Raw genomic sequence first — 26,398 nt, 5'->3', positions numbered from 1 at the left:
CAGGCTGATTGGACAGAGGCAGCCGAAGGAGGAGCAAGGGGGCTGGGCTGAGGAAATATAAGTGCTGGCCATCAGGGCTGGAGTGGGCAGAGCTTTGGTAACCATATACCACTGTGTCTCTCATTTATTTGTCTGACAAATAAATTATTATTTTAATTTCTCTATTGCTGTGTTGAATATTTCATTCCAGCTAAGCGTTAACCACAAGCAGGGTGCTACAGTGGAACAGCTCTGTATTGCAGGCCCTGCAGAAAGATGTCAAGTCCTGCATGGCCCTAGTTTCTTGTGACTGAGCGTTCCACCAGATCGGGGCCACGGCCAAAAAAGCCCTGGCTCTGGTTGAGGCCAGCCTAACCTCCCTGTGGCCCGGGACCTCCAAGGTGTTATTATTTGCAGACCGTAAGGTCCTCCGTGGGACATACCAGGAGAGGCGGTCCTGTTGGTACGAGGGTCCTAGGCCGTATAGGGCTTTAAAGGTTAAATCCAGCACCTTAAACCTGACCCTCTACTCCACCGGGAGCCAGTGCAGCTGGTATAGCACTGGGTGAATGTGATCCCGCGGCAGGGACCCTGTAAGGAGTCTCGCCGCAGCATTCTGCACCCGCTGGAGTTTCTGGGTCAGCCTCAAGGGCAGCCCCATCTAGACAGAGTTACAATAATCAAGTCTGGAGGTGACCGTCGTGTGGATACACCTCTTCTGTAGACACAAGCCATGAGCAATGGAGAGCCCAGGCAAATTATGCCCCCTGCTCATTAATAGATGGGGCAGGGGGTGGGCAGAGAGGTGCCACGTCAATATCTTGCCTCCGGCACCCCCAAAACATCTTGGGCCAGCCTTGATGGGACTGGGCACCAAGCAGTATTTGTTGAAGGAGGGCCAGAGCTCAGTGGAACAGCATCTGCCTTGCAAACAGAAGCCCCCTGGCCAAACCCCAGTTGCACTCCAGGCAGGGTTGGGAGAGATGGCTGCTGGAAAACCTGGAGAGCAGCTGCCAGTCAGTGTAGGCTACCTGGCAGCAATGGTCCGACTCTGTATAAGGCAGCTTTCTATATGCCTGTGCTGTTTGTGGGGGGCCCAGCCTCTCCTAACATGTCTGTAGGATTTCTGAAATAAAATATGGGGACGTTGATGGGGTGGGGAGTCCTGGCCACGGCCATTTTGGCACTCGCTCCTCGGCAGAGCTATGACACCACAACTATTAGATAAAGCACCCCTTCAGGTCCCCCTTTGGGAGGGAGAAATGCTTGTGAGGTCACTCTACTCCACTTGACCAGTCTACAGAACTGGCAGTCCCACAGGTGTCCCATGACGCCTGTTCCACATTTGTAAGAACTTTAATCTTTTAATGTGGCAGCACCCATACTTTGGAACTCCCTGCCTATTGATATCAGGCAGGTGCCTTGGCTGTACTCTTTCTGGTGGCTGCTAAATGCTTTTTTTGTTCCGACAACCCTACCCAGATGCTAAGGAAGCTGGTGTGAGTTTTAACCTGTTTTCAGCCCATTGCGATTTTAAGTTTTTGAATGTCTTAAATCATTACTGATTCTTCTTATTGATCCTTTTATTATTTTGCCTTTCTTTGTAAACCATGCTGAGATTTGTGATTTTTTTCCAATATCAAGCGCCGTATAAATAAATAAAAAGTGGGCTTTGCTTCAAAACGCCTAAGTGTGTTTTGACACCAGCATTTACCTGGAGGACAGGTTGGAGAGAGCCCTGTTGAGGACCTCTGGGGTGTCATCCACCGGCGCTGCTTGGGCAATCTCCGATTTGGACTCGCTGTCTGACGCCGTTTCTCCATCCAGCTTGCTTTCAAACTCTGATTCCTGCGGGACAAGACAGACAAAGGTTTAATGCAAAGAAGCAAGGGGGGGTCAGGGTGAAGGGCTTCCATCTGCACACATGCAATGGCTGTTATTGAAATTGATATACTTTATTGTACAACTTGTATACAGTGAGATTACACGAGCACCCCCCACTCAGCTCTCTTAGTCTTAATTCCCCTCGTTTACTGACGCACACCCACCAAATCCGAAAGTCAGTTGCCCTGTTGTTATCTTTTCATTCAGCAGCCTAACAGCCCACGGACAGAAGCTGTTCTTTACCCTGTTGGTGCAACTAGTCATGCTTCTATATCTTCTGCCTGAGGGCAGGAGATCAAGAAAGTGCTGGCCAGGCTGTGAATCATCCCTGAGAATTTTCCTCACTCTCCTGAGACAACGTTCTTCCGCAATGTCATCCAGCGGATTCATGGGACAGCCCATAATATCTTCTGCTGTATTCACCACACTCTGTGGACACTTCCTATCAGTTGCTGTCAAACCAGCGTACCACACCGTGATGCAGTATGAAAGGACATTTTCTATTGTTGAGTCTGTAACCTGAAGCGTATGTAACCCGAGGTACCACTGTAAACTTGGTGGGTTTTTTGGTTCACTTTTAACAACTGACTAGACTCAGTGTTTTACCAGAGAGTAACTGGTTGGTGGCAGCAGGGAAGCGAGCACAGTGGTGGCACAGGGATCAATAGACTGTTAAAGATCTGGGGACCCTGTGTGATCGCCACAATGACCCTCTTCAAACCCTGTTTAGGTTAAAGCAAGTCATGGGAAGGAGGAAGAAAAGGGGCCCGTCCCAGAGCGAGAAAGGTGCATGCAAATGTACAAGACCTCAGCACCAACTCAAATGCTGAGGGAGATCAGGAACATAGGGAGGAAGGAATCAGCCCCTCTTCCTTCCAGCAAGGTTTAAACTCCATTATTACGTCGATGCATTCACCTCAGGAGGCCCTGGCCAGGTAAGAAATTGATAACATCAACAGAAAATGAGATATAATATATATGCTGGCATTGGCACTGTATATTATGTACTCATTTAAAAGCCACAGTACTCCTTCGTATCAGCAACGGAAAGAGTCATTGTACCAGCTTCCCAAAGTGCAAAGATGGCCTCAAGCCATCAGGGAATTGCAACAGCAACCATAATCCTATCTCCTGGTATGCCCCGCGGAGGACCTTAAGGTCCACAAATGACAACATTTTGTAGGTCGCAAGGTGGTTAGGTTGGTCTCAACTAGGGCCAGGGCCTTTTCAGTACTGGCCCCGACTCAGTGGAACGCTCTGTCACAAGAGACTACGGCCCTGCGGGACTTGACATCTTTCCGCAGGGCCTGCAAGACAGAGCTGTTCTGCCTGGCCTTTGGTTTGGACTCAGTCTGACCCTTATGTTTCCCTCCCCTTATGGTTTTGATTTATGGGCTACTATTAAAATGAGGCTGCATTTTAAATTGCATTTTAACCTGTATTTTAAATTGGTTCCCCACCCCACCCCCATTATGATTTTACTATAATTTTTCTGGTGTTAGCTGCCCTGAGCCTGGCTCTGGCTGGGGAAGGCGGGGTATAAATAAAATTTATTATTATGAGTATTAGTATTATTAGATAAGTAAAATTGGAAGAGACTCCCAAGTGCCATCTCATCCAATCCCTGACAATGCAGGCAGCCCAGCTAAAGAATCCCTTGTGGCCACCCAAACCTCTGCTTAAAAACCTCCAAGGAAGGAGAAGGTCACTGTCTTCTGAGGTATTCTATCTAGAATGGACAAGGACAGCCAAGTTCCCACTATCCAATGTCTTGGCTGCAAAAAGAAGTCGTTTCCAAACCGACCGTGCAAAGATAAATCTGCTGCACCCCACACAGGCACAAAAGCACCCTACGCCCACCATCTCCAACGTGGTGCCTTCAGCACACAGACGCCCCAAACCAGGGATTTTATTCCATTCAACCCGCATGTCAGAAACTATTGCTTTCTGCTTAAAAGAATCCAAAGGAACATTCCACCCCCAAAATATAAATTTGTGCTGACATAAAAAGGATCAATCAATAAAAACTTCGCAACTAAAAGCAAAGGACAAACACTGGTCCAGTTTGCGTGTCACGTAAACCACAGTTTAGGCCAGCGGTTCCCAAGGTTTTTTCGGGGGGTGGGGTGGGGACCTGCTTGGTTTCATGGGCTCATCCCCACTGCCCCCTCCCCTCCCCTCTAAAAAGGATTATTCAGAATTGCAGTATGCATGGCATCTGTATTGATTTAATTTGTGTGCATCACCTTGGGGGGAAAGGTGGGAGATATAAGATATAAATACATAAAATCAACAGCGGGTGGGGGAAATGGAACTGAATAAAGGAGAATCACAAACTCAAACAAAAGATGTCAGGATGGATTTCTTGACTTAGAAAGCTGTTGCTAATTACACAGAGCTGTGCTTAATATAGGACTGGGAGAGGTGGGTGGGAGGAGTAAAAATTCGGAAGTGGAGGGGCTTGCTAATTGCCAACCTTTCCATCACCATGCAAATCACAGCTGTCCCTCTGTAAATCACTGGCTGGAGCAGCTGATCAGGGAACCAAGCTGGCTGCTTTCTGATGTGCTGTGCTCTGGTCCATCCCAGAAGTTTCTATGGCAACCACCTCCTGCTCTCACGCGCCGGGATGAAAATGGCTCTGTTGCTCCTGGCAATTCTTACACAACTGGGTCAATGCACAAACACGAAGCATTATAATCCCACACACGCACAAAAAAGCCCCTCTGATTGGGCCCATGAGGAATGTCAATATTATCAATCCCGAGAATTTGAATTATGGTGATTTGTTATTAAAATAATGCACGCGCACAGTTGTGCTTTCACCAGCAGCCTACGGGGAGAGAAAGAGAAGCAGCTTGGTGGAAGAGCGGCTGCTTTGCAAAAGGTGCCCAATTCCATCCTCATCACCTGGAGGGAGGGAAAGATGGAGAGAATCTGCAGAGGTGGATGGACCAACGGTCTGGCATAGCGCTATTTCTAGATTCCGACGTTACACGAGAAACTACAAATGGGTGACTCCAGCCTGATTCACCACAGTAACCCTCATGAAATCCAAAATTTTGAAGTGAGTTCAGAGCTGAGCAGAGCTGACCTGAGAAGCATTACTATGCTAGTAGACCAGGGGTGGCTAAGCTTTGGCCCTGCAGCTGATGCAGGACTGCATAAGAACTTAAGAAGAGGCGGCTGGATCAGGCCAATGCCCATCTAGTCCAGCACTGTGGCCAATAGATGCCTCTTATAGGAAGCCTTGAATTGGGCCAATCCTCTAGTAAAGCCATCCACGTGTTGGGATACTGCCAGGGAGACCCACAGCTGGCTCCAGCCACTAGCCAGCAGCCGGACGATCACCGGTCTCCCTTGGAAAACATCAATCAGTGACATGAGCCTCTGATACTTTTAGAGACCCATGCACGCTCTGCCAGCAGAGTGTGTAAATCTTCTCACAGCAGAAGAGGCGGACAGAGAAATGTGTAAGCATAATGTACAGCATTTTATTCAGCATAGTTCAGGAACAGAGGAAAACATGTCTGCTTCCCTTCGTCTCCAGCAAAACAGCAGCAACACAAAAGCTATATACAAACGGAAGATCCCAGCAGATCTGTGCTGGAAGTAAACAGGCATGTGACACACAATAGTCATGCCTGTACCCTTTTAAGGTGGAACAGACCTATATCCTAACACCAAGTTGGTGGCCATCGCTGCATCCTGCAGGGGAAAGTTCCATAGTTTAACTATGCTGGCCACATGACCCGGAAGCTGTACACCGGCTCCCTCGGCCAGTAAAGCGAGATGAGCGCCACAACCCCAGAGTCGGCCATAACTGGACCTAATGGTCAGGGGTCCCTTTACCCTGAAGGCAAAGCTAAAACCTACAGCCCAAACAGAAAACCCAAATTCGGAGCTGGAGAGGTGGATGCAGATGTTTGCTGCAGGAGGAGCCTCTAAATGGCAGCAAAGCCAAAGAGAAAAAGGCACAACGGTACTCATCACCCCGGCCATATCATTTATGTATTATTATTTTTTAAAAAAAATTTACGACCATGTCATAAAACCTACATCAATGTGGTGTACAACGATAAAACAAAACCGTACAATAAAACCTATTTAAAAAAAGTTTAAAACAAGCATCAATTAACCGCTGTGGAAAGATTCGCTCTCGGATTGCCAGCATAGGCCTGATTAAATAGGAAGATTTTCAGCAGGCATTTAGAAGTTGGCAGAAAAGGCGCCTGCTGAATCTCTAGTTGCAGAGTGTTCCACAGGACAGGGACGGTAACACTGGCTTGAGGCTCCCTCTCTTGCTGTGAAAGGAGCCTCACAGACTCTGGGAACAATGAACAACGCTCCTGCAGATGATCTGTGATTGAGCTGTGATATGAGGAGATCCCTCAGGTGCCCTGGACTCAAGTTGTTCAGGGCTTTGTAAATTAATGCAAGGACCATGAACCTGGCTCAACAGAAGATGAGCAGCCAGCGCAGATGCTTCAATAAGAGTGCCACATGTTCTCAGCCAGAAGCTCCGATCGGCAACCTGGCCACCACATTCTGCACCACCTGGAGCTTTCAAACAAAAACCAAGGGCAGCCCCACTTGGAGCACACTGCAGCAATCCATCCTCGAAGTTATCAACACATGGCCTGCAATGATTAGGCTATCCTTGTCCAGGAACGGCCGTAGTTGCCAAACCAGGAAAAGCTAGTAAAAAGCAGTTGCCATGGTGAACAGGTAAGTGAACAGGGCTGAGAATCCACCTGTAGACCTACTCAAGAACAGCAGGTGACACAAGCCAAGCTCTCCCCAAGGCAGTCCACCTGGCCTGTGCCTCATCAGGACTCACAGCAAGGATTGTTGCGCAACACAAGAAGCACTCCCTGCTTGCAGAAAATGAACACATCAGGGAACAGGCTAGCCAAGGACCCTGACAAGCTAGCTCTTCGTATGCAAGGGATTGCTTTATTTACTTAGCTATGGAGCAACATTTAAGTCATGCAAGGCAGCCTCACACTCCAGTGCCGTCTCAAGCGGTTGCACTGAACTAGGAAACCGTAACTACCCTAAAACCATTGCCTCTAGCCATTTCACAATCGCTAAAAAAGAGAGCTTGAAAGCTCAATTGCTTCCGCAGTCTTCAGCAAAATTCCAGGGGAGCTGCATGAACTCAGCACCTCGTAAAGAATGGACTCCTCTTTTCTCCCGCCTGCCATGCTTTTTGAAAAACAAGGCCTGTGCAAAGCATTAGGAACTTGTGATTCAACACCTCTGTAAGGCTAGTTTGTTGAGGTGCACCTTGCCTCATCAGCAAAAAGCCCAGCAGGATGGATAAATAATAATAATAATAATTTTTATTTATACCCCGCCCTCCCCAGCCAGAGCCGGGCTCAGGGCAGCTAACACCATTAAAATTTCAGTAAAAACAATTTCAGAGAAAAAGAAAAAGAGAAAAACACAACAATTGAAAATACAGGTTAAAATGCAATTTAAAATGCAGCCTCATTTTAAAAGTCAAAACCATAAGGGGAGGGAAACGTAAGGGTCAGACTGAGTCCAAACCAAAGGCTAGGCGGAATAGCTCTGTCTTGCAGGCCCTGCGGAAAGATGTCAAGTCCCACAGGGCCCTAGTCTCTTGTGACACAGCATTCCATCAAGTCGGGGCCTGTACTGAAAAGGCCCTGGCTCTAGTTGAGACCAACCTAACCATCTTGCTACTTGGGACCTCCAAAATGTTGTCATTTGTGGACCTTAAGGTCCTCTGCGGGGCATACCAGGAGAGGCAGTCCCGTAGATACATGGGTCCTAGGCTGCATAGGGCTTTAAAGGTCAAAACCAGCCCCTTATTTTTTTTTATAAAATGTTTATTAAGATTTTACACAAAACATACAAAACATAAGTGTTTTTTTTAAAAAAGTTAAAAATAATTAAACCAACTATTACACATACAAAAAAGAAAAAAGAACAACAGCTAACAAGAAAATTACCAAAAAAGAGACCTAAAAAACCAGTAGTTGAAAAAAAAAGAAAAGAAAAAAGAAAGAAAAATATCTTAAAAAGAAATAATCCATTTTTCAATATCTTTAAGTTCATTTGCTTATTTCCTTGACCTCCTCACACCTCCCCTTTTGTATTCCGGTTTACAAAGTCCTTTCAGCAAATCCTTACCCTCTTTCATTTATCTTTACTCTATAATCTTAACCTATTATAACTATATATTTTCATCCAAATAACTATCTATATTTACATATTCTTATTAGCCTTAATACCAAAACCACTTATTTTCAGTCCAACATCATTTTAACATTCATTAATTTTACAATATTTCTGTAGATAATCTTTAAATTTCTTCCAGTCTTCTTCCACCATTTCTTCTCCCTGGTCTCGGATTCTGCCAGTCATTTCTGCCAATTCCATGTAGTCGATCACCTTCATCTGCCATTCTTCCAGAGTGGGTAAATCTTGTGTCTTCCAATACTTTGCAATAAGTATTCTTGCTGCTGTTGTAGCACAAAACCAGCCCCTTAAACCTGACCCTGTACTCCACCAGGAGCTGGGGGCTTGGCAGGGCCAGGATCGACACTTGCCACTGGTGGGGATATTTGTGGGACCATTTAGAAAAGGGAGAGCCAGTGTGGTGCTCCCCAGACACTGCAGTTCCCATCCACCATGGCCAATGGTCAGGGAGGATGGAGCAGGATTATGCAGAATATCATGCTAGGCACCTTGAGTCTAGCAGCTTCAAGATGGATATACTGAGGCTGCTTTCATTGCTATACTAAGGAAGAATATACTGAAGATTTGCTACTCCTAGTATGCACCCTGGAGGAGCTTAAGGTCCACAAATCGCAACACCCTAGAGGTCCCGGGCCCTAAGGAAGTTAGATTAGCCTCAACCAGAGCAGGGCCTTTTCAGCACTGGTGGAACGCTGTGTCTCATGAGACCAGGGCCCTGCAGGATCTGATTTCTTTCCGCAGGGCCTGTAAGACAGAGTTGTTCCACCTGGCCTTTGGGCTTAGAATCAGTTTGATTCCCTCCCCCTCTTTCTTTTTCCTTTCTCCTCCTGTGAAGAGGCTGCATCCTAATGTTTTAATGTTGTATCTTAATCTTTTAAATTGTATTTTAATCAACTTGTTTGTATTATTGGTTGTTAGCAGCCCTGAGCCCGGTCTTCATAGAATCATAGAGTTGGAAGAGACCACAAGGGCCATCGAGTCCAAGCAGGAAACACCATCAGAGCACTCCTGACATATGGTTGTCAAGCCTCTGCTTAAAGACCTCCAAAGTAGGAGACTCCACCACACTCCTTGGCAGCAAATTCCACTGTCGAACAGCTCTTCCTGTCAGGAAGTTCTTCCTAATGTTTAGGTGGAATCTTCTTTCTAGTAGTTTGGATCCATTGCTCCGTGTCCGCTTCTCTGGAGCAGCAGAAAACAACCTTTCTCCCTCCTCTATGTGACATCCTTTTATATATTTGAACATGGCTATCATATCACCCCTTAACCTCCTCTTCTCCAGGCTAAACATGCCCAGCTCCCTTAGCCGTTCCTCATAAGGCATCACCTTGGCTGGGGAGGGTGGAGTATAAATTAAAAATTTATTATTATTATTATTATTATTATTATTATTATTATTATTATTATTATTATCCCAGCAGCTTGTTTTTATTGCACTGCAAGCTCTCACACTCCTTTTAACAGCTCAGAGACGCCCACAGGCCAGGCTTTGCCACCCTGGGTGCCTGGGTCAACCAAACCTTTTGGACGGCAGTTCCCATCAGCTCAAAGAAAACAAAAAAAAGATAACCCGGTGACTTGCTTATCTCATCAGAGGCACGGGTATAGCGACTCAAAAGCCAATCCTGTAGACCTTTGAGAGCTGTTACTCAATTCTGGACACGTTGGAAGATTTGATTATGAACTGCCACACAGGCACATCGCCACCACGCATGTTTGCCTTGCGACAGAATGGTTAATTCCTTGTTTATTGGACTGCCTTATATTATTCCGTGTTTTTTTAAAAAAAAATATTGTTGCTCTTCTGTTTATTTTTATTACTTCGTTTGCCACTGAAAATATTCAACGATGAACAGGTGATAAATATAGCAAAAAATAAATAAATCACCACCATCTAAAGCAGCCTTCCCCATAGAAAGAGAGCCTTTCTGGAAAGCTTGCTTCAAACAAGCCACGACCACGGAAAAGCCAAGTGCCGCATGGATGCCCAGGCTGGACACATCTGCTTTCTGACTACCGCCTGCCCCCTTGTCTAACAAGTGGAGGTGGGGGGGGGGGACGACATGCAGAGACAGATAATCATTTCCATTTTTGCTGCACCACGCCTGACGCGCATCCTTCCATTGTGTGCAGAAACTCACGACATTTGTAGCCTATAAGGACAGTGGAAGGAAGACTTGAGCTCCTGGCTTTATTTTTACAAACACAAGAGCAAAAGCACAAGCCCTTAAAAGGAAACGTCTTCCTTACCAATTCTGACTGCAGAAGCTAAACAGCAAAGTCTGAACTAGAGGGGCAGATGCAGACTGCTGCAAAGAGAGATCAGGGGAAACGACCAGCTTACAAGGCCTTTTATCAGCAGCTAACATGTTGATTACATACATAAAGGTAAAGTTAAAGGTAAAGGGACCCCTGACCATTAGGTCCAGTTGTGGCCGACTCCGGGGTTGCAGTGCTCATCTCGATTTACTGGCCGAGGGAGCCGGCGTGCAGCTTCCGGGTCATGTGGCCAGCATGACGAACCAGAGCAGTGTATGGAAACGCCGTTTACCTTCCCGCGAGAGCGGTACCTATTTATCTACTTGCACTTTGACGTGCTTTCGAACTGCTAGGTGGGCAGGAGCAGGGACCGAGCAACAGGAGCTCACCCCATTGCGGGGATTCGAACTGCCGACCTTCTGATCAGGAAGCCCTAGGCTCTGTGGTTTAACCCACAGCGCCACCCGCGTCCCTTGTAATTACATACATAGAACACGTCTAAAGAGCAAAGCGGTTTACAGCAACCTTAAAAAGAAGTATGAAGATTTAAATGCCCGCTGAGAGCCTGTCCCTGCATGCTCAGATTAAAATAAGTCTCCGGACAAGTAACTCTGTTTGCAGCCCTCATTAACCTTGTCTCTTCCTCCCCTCCTCTTCTAAGCTCCCTGTCAGGGTTTGGCAAGGAGGGTTTGTGGCCAGAAGATGTGCCTTGAATGTGGATGGTGCTGTTACTACAGAGATCCACCCCACCAATGATTCTGTGCAGAGAGTTGTAAAGGGAGCAAGAGGAATAGCTCCCGCCCCCAAAGGGTCTCCTGCCTCAGGGTCTGCTGAGCTGCTGTTCCCCTGGAGAAATCTATTCTGTGCCCTTTCCATAGGGAGACTCCAAAACCTGTCTAGGGTGTGTATGCGTTGTCCTGTTTGCCTTTACCCAGCTGCAAGGACAAGGAGACACAAGCATGAAGCAGAGGCAACAAATTTCCAAAGGGGGAGATGTTAATGGGGTGCAAGCACTCCATCAATGGATGGAAACGTTTTCTGATGCCCCACAGGGAAGAAGTGCAAGCTCAAGAGATATTTGGTGTGGGAAACAGCCTTCCGGGCCTTGAAACCTTGCGTATTCCAAAATCTTAGGATGTGCAGCCTAGACTAATGGCCAGTAGCCACCTGGGCTGATTCTGCTCTCGGCTGCCTTCGCAGAGTGCGTCTTTCAGGAAGAACAGGACAAGCTATTCTAATCTGTACCCAAGAAGATAAGCTCCTGCAATTACTGGAGCTGCCCTTCTTGGCACTCACACCAGCCGGAGTACAGGCTCCTTGGAAGGAGGTAGTCAGTGGGGCATCTCAAAGCCTCCGCAGGGCTTGGTGGAACCCACACTTTCGCCCCAAGCCCTGCTCATAATGCTTCATAAAGCCTGTGGTTTTGAGAGGGCAATTTGCACAATCCTTAAGGCACTGTGCTGGTTTGAACCCTTTTGGAGCGAATGTGAACGGCCGCAGAGCACTCCATATATCGCCTCTGAAGTGCCCCATCCGACCCCAAACATCTTGTGCACACCAGCCCATAAACAGAGGCACAAAAGCTCACCGCATGGACACTTCTTTTCGCAAGTTGTCATCCTTATTTCAGTTTAAACATGGCTAATTTTAGTTGGCCGCAAAGCAGATTAGAATGGCAGAACCCGAGTAAGCCAATCTTAGAGCAAAACAAGATTTGTTAAACCCTGAGCAAGCAGCGTGCCCAAGACTCTGCTGTCCCTCAAGGCAGGTGGATGCCAAGAGAGGATGATCAGTAATAATAATAACAATAACAATAATTTTTTATACCCCGCCCATCTGGCTGGGCTTCCCAGCCACTCTGGGCAGCTTCCAACAAAATATTAAAATACAGTAATGCATCAAACATTAAAAGCTTCCCTAAACAGGGCTGCCTTCAGATGTCTTCTAAAAAGTCTGGTAGTTGTTGTTCTCTTTGACATCTGAAGGGAGGGCGTTCCACAGGGCGGGTGCCACTACCGAGAAGGCCCTCTGCCTGGTTCCCTGTAACTTGGCTTCTCACAGTGAGCGAACCTCCAAAAGGCCCTCGGCGCTGGACCTCAGTGTCCGGGCTGAACGATGGGGGAGGAGACGCTCCTTCAGGTGTACAGGACTGAGGCCATTTAGGGCTTTAAAGGTCAGCACCAACACTGGTACTGGGAGCCAATGTAGGTCTTTCAAGACCAGTGTTATGTTAGTCCTCCCCCTGCCCCAGTTGGAACCAGTGAATTGCCTGTGAAGTTGTGGGCCTGAGCCTGTGGGTCATGTGGCTCCTTCACAATCTCTGGCTCCAAGACATGCCAGGAATTGCAGAAAATAATATTCAAATCCCTTTATGTCTCTGTCCTACATATGTTTACTTGGGCATAAGTTCTAGCAAGCAGAGAGGGGTTTTGTTTCCCAGTTTAGGTGCGCATATGCAGCTTATAAAATCACACAGTCTGGCAATTAACAATGTTACTGTGACATCTTCTCGTGATGCCATTGCTAAGACCAGCTTTGGCACTTGGCAGCTTGTGCAAAGTTAAATGATGACTCAACGTTTGCTGACTTGAGCTCATCATTGCTATTCTTTAAAGGAAAGAGAGAGAGAGAGAGAGAGAGAGAGAATAAAGGGGGGTGGTCAATGCAAGTCCTACTCAGAGTAAGCTCATTTAAATTAACAGACACAGCTAAATTCAGTGGGTCTGCTCCGAGTATACAGTAATTCATTTGGATACAACCCAGAGGTCTGTTTTTTATTCTTATTAAAAAGCAGTTTCCCAACTGATGGAATTAGAACAACCGCTTTACTGATGCCCTATGATTTAAGTTATAATGCTTTGGCAAAATTTTACTGCTGCTGAGCCTGACATAACTGGAAGGATCTCTGGTGCAGATCCTCCGCCTACTTGGGCTTTAGTAACCTGCAGTATGTTTGTGGACAAACTGCTATGCTTTTTTAAAGAGAGAGAGAGAGAGAAGAGGAAAATATTTAGCTTGCCACCTACAGGCAGTTGATTTTATTCAAGATGGACTGCTGCGAACTTTGAGTAATGTAGCATCTGACCTCCTGTTAGAAAAAGCTGGCCTTCATAGGGCATAGCTTCCCCCAAAATAACTTAGAACTAACAATGCATAAGCCATGCGTATGCTTAGCTTGTTTTTGCTATTCCGTCCTGAGCTACCACAGATTTCAGATTTTCCACCTTCAATGGATCCTTTCTGTATCCACTGATATGCCAAGGAAGTTGGATCAGGAAAACGACCCGTCCAGGCCAGCATCCTATTCTCACAGTGGCCAATCAGATGCCTCAGTGGGAAACCCAAAAAGAGGTTCTGAGCACGAGAGCAACTCTTTTGGTTTCCAGCAACTGCTGCTCAGAAACACTGCTGCCTCTGACTGTGGAAACAGACCACAGCGATCATGGTTAAAGGTAAAGGGACCCCTGACCATTAGGCCCAGTCGCAGACGACTCTGGGGTTGCGGCGCTCATCTCGCTTTACTGGCCGAGGGAGCTTCCGGGTCATGTGGCCAGCATGACTAAGCCGCTTCTGGCAAACCAGAGCAGCGCATGGAAATGCCGTTTACCTTCCCGCCAGAGTGGTACCTATTGATCTACTTGCACTTTGACGTGCTTTCGAACTGCTAGGTGGGCAGGAGCAGGGACCGAGCAACAGGAGCTCACCCCGTCGCGGGGATTTGATCATGGTTAGTAGTCATCAATAGCCCTCTCCTCATGAATTTGTCCAAAAACCATCATGGGTTGGTGGCCATCACTGCCTCCCATTGGAGAGACTTCTATATCTTAACTCTGTGCTGCATGAAGGCTGGAATATAACTTCCAACTGTTGTTCAGCCTTCGATCAGGCCAGCAGGGAGGAGACGCAGAGTTGCATTCCAAAAGCAGCACCTCTCAGATCACCAGGCACTGAGCTCGCTCCCCTGAGTAGAGGAGAGCCCAGTGCAAACAGACAGCTTGCCCTCAAACCAGCCCTGGTTGAATCCTGTGGTTGTTCTAGCTGTGGCCTCACATACATCTGTGTTCTGGACACCACACTGTACCAGAGTAGCAGCAGCAGAGTCTCTTCCACCAAACCAGACCTTAAATTGCACCAGAAACACTTTTCTTAAAGATAAGCAAGTTGATGTTCGGCTTCTGCTCGCTAAGATTCACAGCCGAGTTTGGGAAAGACGAGGCACACCTCAGACCTGAAAATGTTTGCAGAACTTTACTGTTAACCAACATTTCACACGGTCTCCCTTCCATTCCCAGAGGCGCAAGGCAAGCAGGATCCTTGTTCACCTGAACAGCACTAGGTGAGAAAAAAAGCCAGAAGGTGGTGAATGACCTACCCAAGGCCTTCCTGCAAGCTGTGTGGAGCTTTTGAGGTCCTGCACCCCATGAACTGCCATTTCAAGTTTTCCCCCAATGAAGAATAATAAGCACTTAGGCAGTGCATTAGGGAGTTCAAAGCATTTCGTACCCACCATCTTGTATTTCTTACAATAACCCAGCACACCCCCTTTTGTGTGTTAAATGGTGCATGTGTGTGTCTCCCAATCATGGCACTGTTAATTAGATGCTAAATAGCAGTATGGTGCAGTGGTTAGAGTTTCAGACTAGGATCTGGGAGACCAGGGTTCAAATCCCCACTGAGCCATGAAGCTCCCTGGGTGACCTTGGGCCAGTCACTGCCTCTCAGCCCAACGTACCTCATAGGGTAGTTGTGGTGATTAACTGACGAGGTAGAGAACTACATATGCCACCTTGAGCACCTTGGATGGAAAAGGTGGGATATAAAGGCAATAAATAGTCATAAATAATACCACTGCTTTTCCTTATGCCCATCATTGCTTGCTCGGGATCACACGCTTCTTGGCTGCACTGCTGCAGTTGGGTTACTTGCAACCTTGCAGGTAAGGCCGGCCTTGAGCAAAGAGCATCCACAGCCAGGGGAGGAATCAAGACACAGGCTTGTATCCAACGCTAGTCCTACTCAGAGTAGGCAACTCAAAACCACTGAACAGAAACTCAGCCACATCCATTAGCTTCAACAGGTCTATTCTGAGTAGGACTAGCACTGGATACAACCCATTATGTCCAGTCCTACGCATGTTTACTCTGAATAAATCACAGTAATCAATGTAGATTACTCTTCATAGGACTGCAGGGAAGGGAGGCCTCTGGCTCAGGCTGCAATCACACGATAACTTTTACATCACATTCTTTCCCTCAGAGAATTGTGAGCAGAGCTACTATTCCCAGCAACCCTTGGCAAACTACAGTGCCCAGAATTCCTTGCGGCTGCAGTGTGTGTGTGCGTGTGTGTGTGTGTGTGTGCGCGCGCGCGCGTGTGCGCGCACGCATGCTTTAAAGGTATGCAGCCTCAGTGGTAAAAAAAATGCAAGAGCCCCAACTTAATCTGTTCCAGAAGTCCGTTCTTAAACCAAAACCGTTCTTAAACCGAGGTGTGTTTTCCCTAATGAGGCCTCCAGCCACAAGTACACTTCCACCGTTCAGATTCTGTTCTTAGACCGAGGTAAAGTTCGCAAACCGGGACACTACTTCTGGTTTTGTGGAGTTTGTAAAGCAAATCATTCTTAAACCGAGGTACCACTGTACACTGCATCTCCAGGCAAGCCTCTCAAACCTGGAAGAGCAAGGCCAGTCCTTGGAGTCACACTTTTCAGACCAGACCTTTAGCCCTTGGACTCACTTCTTATAACACAAGTCAAGCTGTGACCTAGTGGAGGGGTGTAACCCATCTTTAGAAAGCTGAGGTGTTCTTAAACAGGCCCAGGATTTCCATTTAGGCCATGAAAAAGTTGTGGGTCTGTCAGGAACATCTCTACGTGGCCCTACAGTTGATGTGCTTTCCTGACGACTGACATAAAAGCCATCTTCACCAGACCAGATTACTAAATACGCTAACCATCCTCCAGTTTGGGGCCATAATTTTCATAGTATGGCGCTGGTGATGTTTTCCCCCACAAAGGCCGACCATTTAAAAGGGGCTCTTGCTAGCAACCTGCTCTAGAGTCTGTGACTCTCCCAAAATGGCACTTTTAGGCCATGATGCCAGCAGTGAAGGGGGAAAAAGTTCAGTGAGTGGTTTCTGAAACTCTGGAGTTTGAGAATTGGGGGTGTAGATGATAATGTGCTGGAAGTCTGACTCAATATAAAACCAGTAGTGTTTGTAGATGTGTGTGTGATTTTTTCTTGTTTGTTTTTCTTTTGTGTTTTTTTCTTTCTTGTTTGTATAGTTTTATTTTGGATTCAATGTTTGTAATTTTGTTGTAATTTTGCATTGGGGGGGGGGGACAACAACCAGTAGTGCTTAAGAGTGCTGGACTAGGCCCTGGGACCATGGGTTCAAATCCTCACTCAACCATGAAGCTCACTGGGTGACCGTGAGCCAGTAGCTGCCTCTCAACCTGACCTACTTCACAAGGTTGTTGTGATGAGGCAAACGATGCACTCTGCCTTGAGCTTCTTGGAAGCAAGAAGGTGGTACATAAACACTATATATATATATATATATATATATATATATATATATATGTATACACACACACACAGTGGTACCTCAGGTTAAGTACGTAATTCGTTCCGAAGGTCCGTTCTTAACCTGAAACTGTTCTTAACCTGAAGCACCACTTTAGCTAATGGGGCCTCCTACTGCCACCGCACCGCCGGAGCCCGATTTCTGTTCTTATCCTGGAGCAAAGTTCTTAACCTGAAGCACTATTTCTGGGTTAGTGGAGTCTGTAACCTGAAGCACATGTAACCTGAAGCATATGTAACCCGAGGTACCACTGTATTTTATATAGATAGATAAATAGATTGTGTGTGTGTGTGTGTGTGTGTGTGTGTGTGTGTGTATAGTCTTTATATATCACCTTGCCCTCAAAAACCATTTAAACCATGAACAGGTTAGAAATGGGAACTGAAAGCACAGCAAATGTTGAGCAAAACACACAGATGACCACACGCTGCTCAGACATTTAAATTTCCCAATATGTCGCATTGGTTCATGGCATGTGGCATAAAAACTTCATCTCAAAATGGAACAACGTGCATTTGAGCTCTCCATGTTTCTAGCCCTCATGAACTGTAAACAGAGAAGCTCCTGGGGTGGTGGAAATAAGGAAAATTTCAGATCACTTTTGCATGCACATATACAGTGTGTGTGTGTGTGTGTGTGTGTGTGTGTGTGTGTGTAATCATCAAGTTTTCCTCGAGGCCTTGACACAAGTTTGGAGAGAGGAGCAGCTTCCAAGGGGCTTGGCGTTTGACAAATTGCACAGTAGCTCCGCCAAACCGAAGGCATGCCTGTTTGCACGGCCCTCCCCCGCCCCCCGGGGACACCGATCTCGGAAGCTGCTGAACGGACGATGAAGGCTAAAGCATCCGTTATGCTACGCACGTTATTTTTAAACTTATTTATAAGCATTCCCGAGGGGAGAAGCGGGCAGGAAGGAAGGACCCCCGGCCCTCCTCGTTACAAAACAACTCTTCGGCATTGCAACAATAGGAAGCAGGAGCAGCGCCCCCTCCGCGAGGAGGTAGCTCTCCCCTCCCCACGCGTCACCGCTGCACCCCCGGAGGCTACTCGTGCAAGCTTAGCAAGCGGCGCCGTGCGCGGCCGGGATCCTACGCCGAAGCGCGTCCCACCCACTGCCGCCGTCCGCCAGCCCGCTCACCTTCCCCTCCGAGTCCTGCTGCTGCCCGTCGGCATCCCGGCCCAGCCTCTGCCGGACTTCGCTCATCTTGCACTCCCCTTGCGGCTCCTCCACCCTCGCCTTCCGCTCCGCTTTGCACCGCGCAGTGAAGCAGCAGCAGCAACAGCAGCAGCAGCGAGCGCAGCGCGAGCCGCCCAGCGAGATGGCCGGGCCCGGGGATTGAGGCGGGGCCAAGGCAGCCGGGCCAATAGGAAGCTCCCGTTCGCTCTTCTAAGCATAGATCTTTCAATTTTTTTAAAAAAAACAAACCTAAAAGTGTAGAGGGGCGACTCCATTATAGGGAGGTGCAACTTGCTGGTTTCTTCAGGCGCTGTTTCGTTTCTGTCTCCCAGAGACGAGTGCACCTTTGGGAATGACGTCAACCCGCTGGGAAGTTACAGCGCCTGCTGTGGTTGTAGAAACCGATATGGGAGAGACATGTTTGGTTGCAGCTGGGGCAGATGAAGGCATCGGGCTGTGCTGCTGCAGATGCTCTGTGCAGTCTCCTCCCAACAGTCATTCATTCACTGGTCCCTGCTGTGAAGTGGATACATGACCAGTCTATCTCTAGGCACTGCGGTCATCTGCAAGGGATTCCCACATGGTGGGGTTGATGTCGCCAGCCTTCACGTCAGTTATGCAGACATCTCTGCCAGTTGGTCTGCCAACTGGCCTGGTACCCGAAGCCAGCTCCCTGTAGAGTGCAAGCATGCTGGCAATGTGGGCTTGGGAGAGCATATCTTTGAGAGATGTAATGCCCAAAATCTTCCTGAAGCAGCATGCACCGAGGTGTTGCTTCTGGCGGGTGTCTGGGGCTGATGGAAGTTATAGTCCAGAAACATCTGGAGGGCCACAGTTTGTGCACCCCGGGTGTGGGACTGTGACCTGGGAGAAACCAAGGTTGGAATCCTCATGGCCATAAAGCTCACTGGGTGACCTTGCGCCAGTTACTGTCTCTTAGTCTAGCCTACCTCACAGGGATGTTGTGAGGATAAGATGGTAAGGAGAACTATGTACAGTGGTACCTTGGGATGTGAACGGGATCCTTTCTGGAGCCCTGTTTGCATCCCGAACGGAATGTAAGATGCAACAACGCATCTGTGTTTGTGCAGGTTGCATTTCACCGCTTGCGCGCATGACGTTCTTTTAACCGTCTGTGCATGCATGAGCGGCGAAACCTGGAAGTAACACACTCCGTTACTCCCGGGTCGCCAAGGCACGCAACCCGTAAACGCTCAGCCTGAAGCGTATTTATCCCGAGGTTTGACTGTATGCTCCCCAGAGCTCCTGGGAGGAAAGGTGGGGTATAAATGCAACAAAATAATAACTAAACCTCAGCTGCGCTGTAATCCTGAATGTCTACGGACATTCTATGGAACGCTGCAGGAGAAGACGCACAAAGCTAACTCGGAAGCTGCCGCGCACCGTGAGACTCTTCCTGTTCTGAATGCATGCTCTTGCTGCCACTTTCCTCAGCCTCCTCTAACCCCGCCCCGCGGATACCCGGATGTGGGTGCTTTTCCGCTGCCTGCCTGCCTGCGCTGGGCTGATTGCCTTTGCAAAGGCTGCCCCCAGCAGTGTACCTCTCACCTGCCTTGGCAACTGGCCGCTTCGGCTTCAGCAGCCTCTCCTAACATAGACTGTGCCTGGTCAAGCGTTCTGACAAAGCGATGATTGGTGAAACATGCATCACACAGTAAAGAGCCAGGAGACTGCCAGTGATGGACAATAACTAATCTGGCGGCAGCTAGTAACATTAAAACTAGGTTTTTACGTATATTGGAGGGATTGGCATCGCTCTCCAATGAGAGAACAGCTAAGATGGGTCAGGAAGCATGTTTTGCTGAGTATTTGATATTAAAAAAAATTAGTTAACCACCTTGCATTCCCACCGCATATGCAGAAACGAGCCTCACTCCCCACATTTTCTTCAGCAGTAAGGGGGCATGGACCTCATTGCTTGGTAAAGTCTCTCGAGAGTCCAGTGCAATCTCAAAACAATTTTGAGAGTGGGATCCTGGTTGACACGGGCTTTAAGAAAAGCTTCGTCCAGAGACCATTCATCAATGGTTCTTTGTAGGTCGGCTTTACAAATCGTTGTGAAAAATAATTTAATGCGCTGGGGGAAACCAGTTTTTTCCTACACCCCCACCCAGGCTTTCACATCTCTATGCATAAATATATTATTTAATTTATTTAATTTATTTCATAATATTTATACACTGCTTGTTGTTTTTTCCTGTAAACCCCTCAAAGTGATTTCCAATGTGTGAATAAAATCGCAGCAAGTCAACACGAGCGCACGCCCCTCCGCCGGCCAAGCAACCAGCGCCGCAGCACCGACAAGCCTGGGCAAAGCGCGCAAGAAAACTGGAGCTCCCACCCCCTTCTCCTCCTCCTCCCTCTAATTGGCCGATTAAGGGAGGACAGACCACCTCCTGTGAAATGCGATTGGCTCCTCCGCTTAACGACGTCACCGCGGATCTCCCGCTCAAAAGCACTTGTTCGCGGGAGAACTCTTGGGGCGTTGAACAGGCGGCGCGTGCGCGCCGGAGCTCCTTTCGCGCCCGCCTTCCGTTTGCAGGGATGCTCGGGATTGGCCTACGGCGGATGAGCGGCACGCGAGGGGCGGGGCCACGCTCGGGTGGGCGGAGCATGGCGCGTGTGGGCGGGGGAGGTATAAAAGCGGCCGTCCGGGACCCGCCGGCGCCAAACTGCGTTCGCTTTCCTTTGCGTTCGCTGCTTTTGCTGGGAGGGCGCGCGCTTCTTTGCCTCTCCGTCTTCTTCCGCCGCCGGCGAGATGTTCGAGGCTCGGCTCATCCAGGGCTCCGTCCTGAAGAAGGTGCTGGAGGCCCTCAAGGACCTCATCACCGAGGCCTGCTGGGACCTGGGCTCGGGCGGCATCAGCCTCCAGAGCATGGACTCCTCGCACGTCTCCCTGGTGCAGCTCACGCTCCGCTCCGAGGGCTTCGACACCTACCGCTGCGACCGGAACATCGCCATGGGGGTCAACCTCACCAGGTGAAGAGGGGCGGCCGAGCCCGGCCGGGGGAGAGAAGCGCCGCGCCTCCCTCCCTTCACGAGGAGGATGGCGGCCGCGAAAAAGGCGGGAGTTTCCCTCACACAGGGATTGGGGAGGCTTAGGCCGCAGCGCTCCAGCCCCGCGCGCCAAATCCTCTCAGGCGGCGGCGTCGCCGGTCGCGTGACGTGTAATAGAAGCGTCCCGCCATTCTTGACATTGGCGGGAAAAGCGCGCGGGAGGGGGAGGGGTCTGCCTCTGTTAAAGGGGGGGGAGCCGTTTGGCGCGCGCTGGAATCTCGGAGCCGATTGGCTGTTCCGTTCTCAAGGTCTTTCCCTGATTGGTTGATGTGGCTTGTCGCGGGGTGTGGCTTGTTTCCCCCTCTAGTTAATACAGGCGGGCGTATCCTGCTGCTGCTCCTTGAAAAGGGATTTGGCGGGACTTCGTGGTCCTTGAATGGTCGCGAATGAGGCCACCTTCTCCAGAAGGAGGCAGGCCTCTTCATTCCAGCAAAGAGGCTCGTGGCCCCTTAAAATTTGACTGGCGTGTTTGCTATCCTTTTTTTCTCCTGCCCCTGAGTAACACCCCCCCCCATTGGCAGCACCTAAGCGGGCAAATACAGTGGTACCTCAGGTTACATATGCTTCAGGTTACAGACTCTGCTAACCCAGAAATAGTGCTTCAGGTTAAGAACTTTGCTTCAGAATGAGAACAGAAACCGTGCTGCGGCGGCAGCAGGAGGCCCCATTAGCTAAAGTGGTGCTTCAGGTTAAGAACGGACCTCCGGAACGAATTAAGTACTTAATCCGAGGTACCGCTGTATTCAAGTAGGTTTGCATCTGCCTTGTTGGTGTTCCCTGTTTTACAATGTGGATGAAACAAAAATCCGGCACAAAAGGTGTTTGCTATTGATTCAGATACATATACAGTAATGTATACATATACACGCTCTTGACTGGGACGTCCTTGCCTGATATTCACAGAAATCTGAAAACAACCATCTCATAGTGCTGTAATGCTTCTTGCTGGTGTTTTGGCATGAGCAGTCATTCCCCTTTGTAAGATCTTATCTTAATATGCTTCCACTGGTGATGCTTTCTTAAGATGATAAGAATGTCCTTTTTTTCTTTCCTAGTATGTCCAAAATACTGAAGTGCGCAGGTAATGATGATATCATCACCCTGAGAGCAGAAGACAGTGCAGACACACTGGTTTTGGTGTTTGAGACGCCAAGTAAGTAACTGAAACTTCACGGATGCAAAATAGCTAAGTTTTGATCTGGAGGTTATATTTATTTAGGGCACTTGCCCAAATCAGACTGCTCTTGAGTTGACTTATTGCTCAGGCTAATGGAAAACTGCCTCTGTCAGTTTGCAGCCATGCAAAGTGAGAGAGAGATGAGAGACAATAACAGATTTGACTTGCAGAGTTGCTTTCTTACTTCCTGAGACAATGTAAGCTGCTAAGTGCCCCACAAGAAAATGAAGCAGGCTCTTCTCAGCCATCCCTGTCCCAGTGTCCATGCATGCAGAATGATCCCACAGAAACTTGTGCAAGTGTCTGCTGCAAATATGTATTGTTTTAAACTTCTGATTCTGGAGCTGGCCAATAAGATGTAACTTCAGTTTCCTAGAAGCTTGTTATCTATAACAAGGATGGCTACTTGATGATTATCTGAGCAGATCAGTTGCCACTGCCATAAAATTCTTGCCTACATGAACTAAGCTACTTTAGGATCACAGATGAAGTGATCATAATTTCTTGAAAAAGTAGATTCCTGGCACACATGCACGCACAAAACTTGTTAGAATTGTCAACACTGAAAAACTATAGAAGCACAGAAGCAAAATCAACATGAATTCTGCTATTAACAGTATAGAAGGAGCCTTGTGGTCTTGTCATTGGGCTTTACATCTGTCTCCTTGGAAAGAAGGTTTTAAAATATGGGAGCTGTTGGCCAATAAGCACTTCCTGTAAAACTATTTAGGCTGAGGAGATCTCTTAAGTTAAGCGTCGTAATTATATACTTGACTAATACTCCCATTTTCTCCTTAGATCAGGAGAAGGTGTCTGACTATGAAATGAAATTAATGGACTTGGACGTAGAGCAGCTTGGAATTCCAGTAAGTGCACTTTTGTTTCAAATTTATTGTAATTAGCTGAGCTTAAATGTAAGCTTGTGCTGTAAAAATAGTTAACAAAATTATTCCTTGCTACAGAACTACATTGTCTTCCTATTTAAGCAAACATTTGTTGGATTATATTATTTCCATCTTCATGGATAATTTCCATCTGATTGCATAAGAAATTGTTAAACTAAATTGAAGGAGACTTCCAAGGAGGATTGAAGCAAGTGATTCTCCCCCCCCCAAAAAAAAATAGGAAGGCACATTTTTATTGCTCGTCTGATCTTAATGAATAACCGAACTATTTATTTATGTTCTTCTTTAGTGAATTAAGGCTCTGTGTTGCTCTTGCAGGAACAAGAGTACAGCTGTGTGGTGAAAATGCCTTCTGGTGAATTTGCTCGCATCTGCAGAGATCTTAGCCACATTGGAGATGCTGTTGTAATCTCTTGTGCAAAAGACGGTGTTAAATTTTCTGCTACTGGAGAGCTAGGAAGCGGAAATATAAAACTGTCACAAACCAGTGATGTGGATAAAGAGGAAGAATCTGTAAGTTGGTGAAGTTTTAACTGCATGTTGTAGAGATGATGTTAATTGTCCTTTACTATCTCTTCTCTCCCCTCCATAAACTTGCAGAACAGTTTGCTTACCTTGCTTGTGATAAAGCTGTTTCTAATGCAGTTGTTAAGCTTGCTGGACTTCTAAAACAGTGTGCTATAGAATATTTAATTCAAATTTAATTTGTTGTAGGTTACAATAGAGATGAATGAGGCAGTCCAGCTGACTTTTGCTTTGAGGTACTTGAACTTCTTCACCAAAGCCACACCATTGTCTTCTACAGTTACCCTCAGTATGTCTGCAGGTGTCCCACTAGGTAAGTTTTGTTAGGAAGCTATCTCTGCAAACTAATTTGGTTTTAACTTTGGTTTCAATTTAAACTAACTTTTGTTTATTGGTCTCCTGCAGTTGTTGAATATAAGATAGCAGACATGGGACATTTGAAATATTATTTGGCTCCAAAGATTGAAGATCAAGAAGAATCTTAAGAATTTGGTGGAAAGAATCAGGGTTTTGTGAAAGAAGAACCTCTGCTGGAAGCCTGTTCACCATTCCGTCTTGGTGCATGGAATTATCATATATGCACTTAGGTCCAATTGTAGATATCTCTGTGTAAATACTTTTTTCACTTGTTTTGAAAATTCCTCCCTCTCCCTCCCCATATCTTTTATACCTTGTTTTTATAGCTAACCCTTTGCTCCAGAAAAGGGAGTACAGTATTTAAAAAGACAAGGAGGTTCTGTGGCAATCTCTTCACAGTGAGGCTGCTGTTCGATTTCTAAAAGTAATAATGATAGGAGAAATTGGATTTTAATTATTTGTCTTGAAGCAGGAGTCCTTGGAGCTGAAAACTTGTCAATAAAGAATATTCAGTTTGTTAACTTGCGTCTGCCTGGCTTTGAACAGAGAGAGGGAGGGAGTTTAAGGAGGCTTAAAGCTGTGTCTGGTTCCATGTTTTGGTGGAGTGGGGCAGGGGGGTGGGTTACCCAATATCTGGTCCTGGGAAGCAGTGACATTTTAATTTGTTACATGTCCAGAGGTGCTGTGCCAGGGCATTATGGGAAATGTGTCATGATAGGTGGCTACTCAATACTGAGCAGTTTCTGCCAGTGCAGGCAGTGATGACAGCCCATTCCTATCTAGCAGGTGAAGTCTTACCTACATACTTGGAAGTTTTGGGGTCAGTGTATGAATGTTGGGTGCCTGTTTGTTTTTTTGATGGTTCTATTTGAAGGCCAAGTGTGGTAGCTGGATCACTGATTTTTGTCCCCATTTCCATGTTTAGAAAGCAAGTTAGCGCAACGATCACTCAGCCACAGTGATGAAACGTAGCCTACTTTGTCCTGGAGCCCAAACTAGCGCTACAGTATGGCAATATTTTATCCAAAAAAATTCCAGCATGCTGCCACTTTGCTATAGCCTGCCAGTGGCATTTCCACAAATTCCAGATGTATGCATAAGCCATGCTCCAGAATGATTTCAAGACAACTTATTGCTTGTCTTTCTGAACTTTTGAATATGCCTTGTTAATTGATACCTGTACCTTAAACATTCCCTGAGTGCTTTTTTTAAAAAATAAAATAAAATAAAAAATATCACTTTTCCTTGGAAGAGCTCATGGTGGTGGTCATGGCTCTTTCGCCCCTCTCCATTTTATTCTTGCAACCCTCGGAGGGGCAGCGACTGGCCCAAGATCAACCCAGTGAGGTTTGCGCTGAGTGGGGATTTGAACCTAAGTCTCGCAGTTCCTAGTCTAGCACTGCTCACATCTCTTATCTGTCCTTCACCATAATGTTGCAGGGTGGGTGACAGCAGCAAAAACTACTGCTTGAAATAAAACCAACTATATTCAACAATTCTCAGATTTACCGTATTTTTTGCACCATAACACTCACTTTTTTCCTCCTAGAAAGTAAGGGGAAATGTCTGTGTGTTATGGAGCGAATGCCTATGGATGGTGGGGGGATCTGCTGCAGTCGTGAGCAGAGGATCCATGGTTTCCCTTCTCTCCTCCGTGGCTCGCTTTGAATCAGCAAAGCGGGAGAAGAGCCGCTGAGTGGGGGGGGAGAGGGACAGAGAGCCTGATTGCTTTAAAGGAGCAAAGCGGGAGAGGAGAGGAGCCGCTTACACGAGTGTAAGCGGCTCCTGTCCGGTTGGCTCCTTTAAAGCAAGCCACTTAAAACATGGTTACAAAGCACGGATCCACATGGATCTTCAGGATTTTTGCACTGGGTCACCCCAAATTCACCATCAGATCACATAGCATGTCCATGGCTACAGCTTGCACCAAAAAAATCACGCACCCACTGTTGCCTGGGGCCGCAGTGGTGCAAAAACGTGGTTACAAAGCATGGATCCACATGGATCTTCAGGATTTTTGCATTGAGCTACTCCAAACTCACTGTCAGATCACATGTCTGTGGCCACAGCATGAACCACAAAAATCATACATCCACTGTTTCGTTTAGAATTTTTTCTTCTTGTTTTCCTCCTCTAAAAACTATGTGCGTGTTATGGTCGGGTGCGTGTTATAGAGCGAAAAATACGGTAACTTGCAATGCTGAAAATAATTTGCTTTAATAGGACTGCAACCTCATGCTCAAA

At 47.2% G+C, this 26,398-nt stretch overlaps 2 protein-coding genes and 1 long non-coding RNA gene across 3 annotated transcripts in view; 1 reads left to right on the top strand and 2 right to left on the bottom strand.

The window, feature by feature from the left end:
• CDS2 (CDP-diacylglycerol synthase 2) overlaps positions 1-18,276 on the bottom strand; it is a 44,877-nt gene extending 26,601 nt beyond the window's left edge. Inside the window, exons 1-2 of the mRNA XM_081203129.1 lie at positions 18,074-18,276; positions 1,694-1,827 (exon numbers count right to left, since the gene is read on the bottom strand). Coding sequence (XP_081059255.1) covers positions 1,694-1,827; positions 18,074-18,139 — 200 coding nt within the window. The 5' untranslated portion in view covers positions 18,140-18,276. The remainder of the gene's footprint in view (positions 1-1,693; positions 1,828-18,073) is intronic.
• LOC308592084 overlaps positions 1-26,398 on the bottom strand; it is a 145,975-nt gene that overhangs the window by 77,164 nt on the left and 42,413 nt on the right. The gene's annotated exons all lie outside the window — the stretch shown is intronic.
• On the top strand, positions 20,789-24,675 carry PCNA (proliferating cell nuclear antigen). Its single transcript, XM_081203776.1, has 6 exons — positions 20,789-21,112; positions 22,246-22,343; positions 23,166-23,233; positions 23,591-23,785; positions 23,987-24,110; positions 24,203-24,675. Exons 1-6 carry the CDS (start codon positions 20,892-20,894, stop codon positions 24,280-24,282), a joined length of 786 nt encoding a protein of 261 aa, XP_081059902.1. The 5' UTR covers positions 20,789-20,891; the 3' UTR covers positions 24,283-24,675.

The sequence above is a fragment of the Podarcis bocagei genome (assembly GCF_964188305.1).
Source record: "Podarcis bocagei genome assembly, chromosome: 7".
NCBI classification, from domain to species: domain Eukaryota; kingdom Metazoa; phylum Chordata; class Lepidosauria; order Squamata; family Lacertidae; genus Podarcis; species Podarcis bocagei.
This window is presented reverse-complemented; position numbering and strand designations above follow the sequence as displayed.

Coding starts and splice junctions, on each gene's coding strand:
- PCNA (XM_081203776.1), top strand. CDS start 20,892: ATGTTCGAGGCTCGGCTCATCCAGGGCTCCGTCCTGAAGAAGGTGCTG. Junction 21,113..22,245: donor ATGGGGGTCAACCTCACCAG/GTGAAGAGGGGC, acceptor TTTCTTTCCTAG/TATGTCCAAAATACTGAAGT. Junction 23,234..23,590: donor TAGAGCAGCTTGGAATTCCA/GTAAGTGCACTT, acceptor TTGCTCTTGCAG/GAACAAGAGTACAGCTGTGT.